We start from the raw sequence: 8,830 nt of genomic DNA on the forward strand, positions 1-8,830 counted from the left end.
AGAGAGAGAGAGAGAGAGAGAGAGAGAGAGAGAGAGAGAGAGAGAGAGAGAGAGAGAGGTAGATAAGAAAGATGGCAAAGGGGAGAGAAACGGACAAAATGTGATCCGATCTAACTGATATTTCACAATTGTTTCAGTTTTGTTTCCTTGGCTTCGTTTACTCGGCTTCGCGGAATGGCCGCCTTCGTTGGCTCAAATGTGTTGTCTCAGCTTTCTTGACCAGATTTCGTTTCTCTAGTTAAACAATTTCAAGTATTGTCGGTAAGAGTTTTTCCGTTTCGTCGCAGGCCCACCTAGAGACGTGTGAATACACAAAGGAGAGGGCCTCGTCTGTGCTGCAGCAGGCGCGCTGGAACCCCGGCATGTACGCGCAGTGTCCCACGCAGATGGTAGGTGCGCGTGGCGGCGCGAATTCAACTCTATGTTTATACAGCGTCTCCGTAAGAAATTTGTCGAATTCTGCAGACCGGTAGAGACGGTGGCTCGCCCTGTATTATTTCGTGTTGTCTGTATAATAACAGGTGCGATCACCTGCAAAGACGGTGCAAGTACCCGACCTGTGACCAAAAGTGCATAATCTGCTGCTCTTATTAACCTAAAATAGCAACTTAGAGCTAGTAGCATCTTTAGTGTGATTTCACGAGTTTTGACGCAATGCGGGTAAAGTTTGCTTGTCGCCCCGCGATTTTCGCATGAGCCACACTTGCATACATGCTGGCCTCGCATTATCGCAGCGAGTCACTTACTTGTCACGTCTCTCCACGCCACCAGGCCTGCCCACTGAATCCCAACCCTTCGGGAAGCCAATCTCCGGACAACGACCAGATGCTGGACAGCTTCTCGGAGCGGTTTACTCCGGCTATCCGAGGCGTGGTCGAGTTTGCCAAGCGGATTCCAGGATTCAACATCCTTTGTCAGGACGACCAGGTCACGCTACTAAAGGTGCGTCCAGCCAATCTCTCATTTGTCGTGTTGCTGTGTGATCTGTTAGTTTCTACTTGCCTTCCAATGTTTATTGTGAGAACTTTCTCATTCGTCATTCTGTTCTAGCTATTAGTTCGCGTATGGGTACCAATCGTTTTTCGGAAATGTTCTTCAGCCAACATCTTTTCCGTTAGGATCACTTCTTGATATTCTTCTTTTACAAGTTTTTTTACCACTGCACACACGCATCTCGGCTCATTTTTCAGTAAACTTCTATGCTTCGCCTAGCTATTCTTTCCCACTCCCTTTTCAAATTATATATATATATATATATATATATACGACACTATCCTCCGCATAAAAACCCGCCCTCCTTGCCAATTTGTCACATCAGCGCCGACAGTAAGAACATGTGAGATGACATTGAGATCATCCATTATCCTGATGGTGTGATATCACGCCTCTCTATATGAAGGGTTTACGTGTGCCTGGGGTATCATATAATATATGATATGGATAGGGGAGGGGGTTGAGTGTCGTGCAGCAACACGCTCCCTCACAGACAATCAGTAGAAGCGCTCTCGTCATTGCGTGTCTCCTGCAATTAACAGCCGATGCACTACGTGAAGTGCCTATTAACTGCTGTAGTTGATGGGTTCTTGCATGGTGACGTGTATAATAACGACCTATCTTTCGAGGATGAGTAATCAGTAGCAGATAAATTGAGCTCATCTATTCGAGAAGTAATAGCGGCATTTTATTGACCTGTTGTGCGTATGTACTTGACTGAGTGAGACTCAGGGCTGAAACAGTGGTATACATATATGAACATTCGTGAATTGTTTGTTGTATTTCCTGCAGCTAATATTAATATTTTTGTTTGTTGTGGTCATTCTTGCAGTCAGCGTTTATGTTTTTCTTTGTTGCTGTGTTTCATACAGCCGGCACGTATGATGTTGTTTGTTGTTGTCTCTTTCCTGCAGGCGACACTCATGATGTTGTTTGTTGTTGTCTCTGCAGGCGGGAGTGTTTGAGGTGCTGCTTGTGAGGTTGGCCTGCATGTTCGACTCGCAGACGAACACGATGCTCTTCATCAACGGACAGGTGTTTCGGCGGGAGACGCTGCAGCAGAAGGGCAACTCTGCCTTCCTCATCAACTCCATGTTCGACTTTGCGAAGCGGTTAAACTCTCTGCATTTGACGAACTCGGAGATCGGACTCTTCTGCGCCATTGTGCTCATCGCTCCTGGTACGTGTGTCTCATCCGCGTGCACTCGTTATCATATACGCTCGAATCTAACGTACTCGAATGAAATATACTCTTTGTATCTGATCTATATTGTACTTCACTATAGTCTAGATGATATACGTTGATATACAGCATAGGTAGCCTACCATAGAGATATATAATATCTAGATTGTCAACGTAGGTATCTATGCTAGATCGTACGAGTGTGCCTTATGTTGGGGGAAATTTATACCATGCATGTAGTATGCTTCATGATGAGGACAGTTATACTATAAGAATGATCACATAGATCAGCACGTTCGGTGTGAGTAGCAGCAGCTCTGTGCTTCTCGTCCTCAGATCGACCGGGCATCAGGAATACGGAGCTCGTGGAGAAGCTACAGGATAAGGTGATCCAGGGCCTGCAGGCGACGATGAAGCACAATCATCCGGACGGTCCGTCGCTGTTCGCGCGCCTCATCATGAAGGTACCCGACCTGCGCACGCTCAACACGCTGCACAGCGAAAAGCTGCTCGCACTCAAGATGGCGCCCAGCTCAGACCCGCCGACGCGCGCCGAGATTCGCAGCAACACCGACCGTCTGTTCGGCACGCTCGCCGTCGGCGGTCTCAACCAGTTCAACGCCATGCAGCAGGCGCAGGGCGGCCGAGGTCAGTGGCCGCAGGCGCGCGTCGCTTCGCCTGGGGGCGCCACTCCCGCGTTGGCGCCGCCGTTGCCGTCCATACAGCGCATGTGGGACGTGCAGCCGCCGTCGATCGTCGTCGGGCACGGCGGCCAGAAGCCCGACTCGCTGAGCCCGCACTCGACGGCCAGCGACGGCTCACAGGTGAGTCCCAGCTCGCTGGCGACGATGCGCGAGTTTGAGATGCTGCGCAGCCGACGCGACCACGACTCGACCGACATCTCGTCGGACCGCTCGTCCGAGGGCCGCTCGCCGAAGCGGCACGACGACGCCGACATGTCGGACGCCGCCTCCGACCGGCAGGCCGACGCCATGGACGTCGGCTCGGTGGCAAGCAGCAACGGCGCCATCAAACACACGGACTCCGACGGATCCGAGTCGCCGAAGAGCGCCAAGTCGGCGACGGGCGGCAGCAGCAGCGGCGGCGGCGGTGGTGCCCCCTACAAGTCGTACAAGAAGTTTCTGGCGGATCGAGCGACGATCGATGCGGTTGAGGGGCAGCGCAGTGCCGTCATGCAGCCCGTGGCTACCCGCCTCAGCCCGCCCTACACCTACCTGCAACTGTCGCAGCAATATGACAGCCTGCCTCCACGTGACCCTGACCCCTCGCGACCTCCCATCTCCGACCCGGCCTCCCACCTGCCGAGGGTAGATAGCGCCACCACCATCTCGGTGACGAGCATGCCGCGGATGGCGACCAGTCTGCCCAGCATGGCGAGCATGGTACTGCCGACGAGATGCCTCAATAATGCTCCCCAGGGGTCGCCGAGGAGCGGCCTGCACCCTGCCGCAACGCTGCCACCGGTGATTTCCTCAAATGGCCTATTTGCGCGACCCGTCTACTCTCAGACGACGTCGCAGACGCCCGTCGGTGACGCCTACACTTCGCACTACTCGGCGTTTCGTTCGCCGGCTCCCCAGCAGGGGGCGTACCACCACATGCCACAGCCGGCGCACGATCGCTGCGAGCCGCTGAACCTCAGTCTACACAAGGCGGCGATGGACCTGGAAGCCGCCGGTGCCGCCATGATGGCCCCCAGTACGCCCGCCTCACACGGCATCAAGCTAGAGTACGCGACGAGTTAATGCAGCGTTCTCGCGTGGCAGGGGAGGAGAAAACTCCGAGACTGGAGGATGACGGCTGGTTGGGGGGAGTTAACTGGAGACAAGCGGATCAGTTTGTTCGCTCTACAGCGGATACGAATTAACAAGTACGAGATTGAGAGTGGGATCCTCTAAACATAGCTAACCTGATCCGATACAGCCGCAGTAACCTCATACGCAAGCACTACTGCGACGGGTCGCCAATTATTACAGCTTACTCGGTCAGTAGTAATGGCACAGCGTTATAGGGTAGAACTGGCTGCGAATGAGAGCAGGCTGGCACAGATATGTATGCCTCCTTCACTGTAACTACCTGCGACTGGCATTGCTGCTCTAGTACACGCGTGCACGCATTTGTTATGGGTCATGTATTTTTGGTATGTAAACAGGAATTAAAACGAAATTGTATAACTTCACCGCCTATAAGTGCAGTAATGAGGGTCTTAATATAACTAAATATAGCTGTTCTACAACCGATAGCCTTGTGTTTTAATGTGGCCTATATTATAGACGTACGAGATAGAGCTTCCGTTCGTTCATAGATGTTGTACTGTACAAGGAGCTTTCCGGGATGGTCTATCTGTATATAGAAGTGTTTTATGTCTTTACTACATTGATAGAGTCGTTGGGTCGTTAAAATAGCCTCGTTGTTATTTTTATATTATATATATAGTGTTATATTTGTTGTTATTTGAATAATAATTATATACATATTATGTCTCTGATGCGCCCGCTTTCCCAATGGGCGAGCAACGGCGGGAGAAGTTTGTGATACCGATTGCCCTCAATGTTGAATTAGAGCGTTCGATTTTGTTCCACCAGATTGCATTTATGTGAAGCAGAGGCGCAAATTGCAGGCTAGTTAGATTCGACGTTATACCTATAGACGTGAGCAAGTGTAGCCGAATCGCGGCTCACCACGTACCCCCGATGTTAGCTTTCGAGGCTAGGTAAGTTGGTGACGGATGTACTAGTTAGGAGGCCGCATGGAGCTAACGGAACTGGTATAAACATAAACAGATCTCCTACATTATATATGGTGCAGATTTGTTCATGGTCGGTTGGTGTTAATGTGTGTTGGCGGTTCCAAACAGACGTTCACTTCGCAGAACTTAGTATCATGTCGGTAAAGCAAACGCTGACGCATGCGCCGTCTGCATCTTTATAGTTTTGTATATTATTATAGTTTGTAACTCTATATAGTTTGTACATTCTTATAGTTCGTAACTCTATAGTTTGTACATTCTTATAGTTTGTAACTCTATAGTTTGTACTTCTATAGTTTGTAACCCTATTGTTTGTATTTCTATAGTTTGTAAATCTATAGTTCGTATATCTATAGTTTGTAATTCTATACTTTGTATTTTCAAAGTACCCGAGTGCACTCACGTCTGACCAATAGAGAGCGGTGTGTGTGTGTGTGTAATGAGTTGGGGCAGGTGATCTACTGGCGGCCGATAGAAACGGTCTTATGCCACAGATCGTAACTCTGCAGTGGTAGGGAGTAAGAGAGAATGTATCGCCTGTGTAGCAGCCAGCGAATCAAGTTTTAGTTGCACGACTATATACACATGGAAAGAACTGAAGTCCGTAGATCATAAGTAAAAGCTAGATTTAGTTTTACTCTAACCGAGTTGATCGATCTGCTAGGTTTGATTGGCGTCCGGCACGTGTGCTGCTGTACTCGTTCTTATCCGTGCAGTTACGGTAGTTATACAGATCGTGCAGGTATAATATACTGCACGAAATATAGCCGTAAAGATAGAGAGCGATTGCAAGTTCTTCAATGGATTTATATCCTACTTATGTGCATCGGCTTGATGCTTTTACCAGTTCGTGGTTTTATTACCCTTCTGGGAGCTTTATGTCAAGTTTGCAGCGAGTTTATTTAACGGCGACGGCAAAGTTGACCATTAAATGACAATTAAAGCAATGACAGTATGTCCGTAGAAAGCTATTACATCACACACACAACATTCCGCTGTATGCCATGAGTTGGTTCTCTCCCCAGTTCTATAAACAAGTGAGAAATTATCGTTATCATTCGTGTATTATCCTAATAATACACTCATCACGTCGTTATGTATGAATTGCGATCTATATTTACGTGGCTGGGAAGCACCTTTATGTTTTAATATGAAATAAATGGCCTATTCGATAACCCCTGTGTATATTAAGGTAGACAACGTATATGTATGTATATAAGGTGTGTAACTGCTCTGTATATTTTAGCTGCGACGAACGGTGCTGGAAGTAACTTTGTCTAGCTGGAAATGTGTCGTTCCCAGTTGTAACCCCGTTAAACAAACCAAGAACATATCAGGGGATACGCGACAATACATGCTCAAACGAAGCTCCTTGATTGGCCAGACGAAAGTCACATGCTCTTTCTTTGCTGATGCGCAGGAGGTTAGATGGTAATATTGACCTAATCAATCGTTGAGACGACAGTTTCAAAGTTACACGCTGCTAACAAACAGTCTTGGTCTTTTTTTTTATTGTGTAACCGATTTGCAAGACGCCATTGTATTTTTAAATTGGTTAATCATTACGGAGATATAAAATGTTAAAAGCACGAGCAAAATTGCTGCAGACAGCACTTCCGGGCGGCTTCGTACAAAGCATGGTTTGAGCTTGTGCCGGTTGACCTGGAACTACCACCCCTAACCACACCAGAAACAGCAGCAGCAGCAGCAGCAGCAGCAGCAGCACGATGCTCATACGCCTCGTTACGTCGCGGATGTACAACTTCACGCGTACAATTTATAAACTAGGACCTAGGCGGTAATGACGCGCACGCACGAATTCTCGCTTTTCTGTTTAGCCATGCTCCGCTGGCGATTCCGTGCTCATTAAATAGTGAATGGCCTGTCGCTCGCCATACTATAGCAGTGTAAAGGGTGCAGGACATCTTCACTCTACGCAAACCTGAGAAGCGGAAACATTTTCGGGTTACCGTTATCGTTGCGTCAGTTTTCACGTCTTATCGTTATAGCCTTGTCGTGTACACGTTCGTGTGTAGCCTATTAGTGTCTGTGTGGCCACATGATGGCGCTGCGTTTGGTATTGGAGTTGTACTAAAAACGTGCATTAATTACTGGATATGGCCTAGCAGCGATGCGACAAACGTAAAATGGTCACTTCCGGTCAGATCCTAGGGAGGAAACGTCGCGTCGTGTGCGATTCGATCAAGAATTTCAAATACGCTGCGGCCTGGGTTTAATAGGAGATAATTCAATTGAATTAAATTTTGTCTACAAATGACTATTATGAATATTTTTACATGTATAAACATGAAATGGTTGAATAAACAAACAAAAATCACTTTGCGTTTCTTGAGCAATTTTCTTTCTCAATGTGTGTGACGAGGAGAAACACGACACACACACACATACATACACACACGCACGCACGCACCCCACACCACACCGCACGGCACACACACCTCACACACCACGCAACGCACACGAACCACTACATTGTGTCGACGCTCATACCATGCCACACACACACTAACACACAGCACCAGCAACACACACACACATCATACACACACACATATATAAATATAATATCAATCCACTTCATTTAACGGCCGAAGATACGTCCATGAGATTCTTCCACTAAACGAGACGTCCGTTATACGCAGTTTCTGATACCATGAAGCGCCTATGGAGATTGCAGACTAAAACAGAATTCGCTAAATCAACATTGTCACTATAATATCGTAGGGATTCATCACTATCAATTACAATAGCTATTCATGGAATCACTATCAATTAAGGTGTATTACTCAATTACCTTAGTTACATTTACCAATTACAATACACTAATATATAAGATAATTTTCCCCCAATCTCTAGCACGACAGTGGAACCGTAACTATTAAGAATAACGTTCACTCATCTATAGTTAGCGATGCACTTTATTCTAACGACCACGATGTTCACAAGCAGCACTGTTACAAAATCGACCGATTTACGGAAATCATAAAGCGACGTTCGGCTAGGGAAAGTTCGTAGATTTGAATCGTTTGAATTCGAATTTGAAACTGCCGCAGAGACGCTCCTACAGGTCGTCTGCGCGCGTGCAAGTTCGTCCTGTTGCGCTAATAGCGCTCCGCCATCTTGTGTCCTCCTCCCCTCATCCCTCCTCGACGCCTCCTCCCAGCTCCCTGCGTAGCCCCCCGCCTCGCCCGACCTCTCGGCAGCTCGCTTCCTCTCCTGCTGACCTGCGTGGAATCCTCCTCGGTCATTTTGTTGGTGGTCCGCGGTTTTCGTCTGCTCTTTCTGTCGTCGCTATCTTTAAAATCACCGCCGGTGCATCACTCTGCCATGCAGCGCCTGCCACGCCTCCTCCTTGATGTCAGAGGGCGCCACCTCTCGGCGGCGGCTGTTTGTCTGCGGTCGTCGTGTACTAGGCGCGTCGCCGTGGCATGGAGACGCGTCGTGGCAACGCCTGCTGCAACAAAGTCCTCTCCCTGTGCGGCGGCCGGCGCGGTCCGCTCACCTCTGCGCCTCCTGCGGGTGGCTCGCTGGGTCGTGGACGTAGCTTGGGTCTCCCATGCATGATAGTCCGTGGAATTTCTCGTACACGACCTCGCTCTGCCGCCTGTGCTCGCCCGTCAGATGGCGCCACCAAGCTTGCCCCGGTGCCCGTCGGATCTTTTCACGACACCCCGTCGCGCCTCCTCGCGCTGCCGTGGGGTCTCCGCTGGGATCGTGCAGCGTAGTTGGGGTCTCCCGTGCATGGACAGTCGTGGAATTTCTCGTAAGTGCCGTCGTCGAGTTTCTTCGCGGCGTCGCGTGGCCCGTGTCCTCGCCTGGCGGCCCTCGTCAGTCGCGGTGTCGCGCTCACCAGCATTCCGACC

The 8,830-nt window shown here is 49.1% G+C and overlaps 1 protein-coding gene across 1 annotated transcript in view; it reads left to right on the forward strand.

Moving 5' to 3' along the window:
• LOC106813056 (nuclear hormone receptor E75-like) overlaps nt 1-7,284 on the forward strand; it is a 24,772-nt gene extending 17,488 nt beyond the window's left edge. The window contains exons 5-8 of the mRNA XM_014817101.1: nt 288-389; nt 772-942; nt 1,945-2,173; nt 2,513-7,284. Coding sequence (XP_014672587.1) covers nt 288-389; nt 772-942; nt 1,945-2,173; nt 2,513-3,942 — 1,932 coding nt within the window. The 3' untranslated portion in view covers nt 3,943-7,284. The remainder of the gene's footprint in view (nt 1-287; nt 390-771; nt 943-1,944; nt 2,174-2,512) is intronic.
• The last annotated feature ends 1,546 nt before the right edge of the window (nt 7,285-8,830 follow it).

The sequence above is a fragment of the Priapulus caudatus genome, unplaced genomic scaffold (genome assembly GCF_000485595.1).
Source record: "Priapulus caudatus unplaced genomic scaffold, Priapulus_caudatus-5.0.1 Scaffold720, whole genome shotgun sequence".
Lineage (NCBI taxonomy): Eukaryota > Metazoa > Priapulida > Priapulimorpha > Priapulimorphida > Priapulidae > Priapulus > Priapulus caudatus.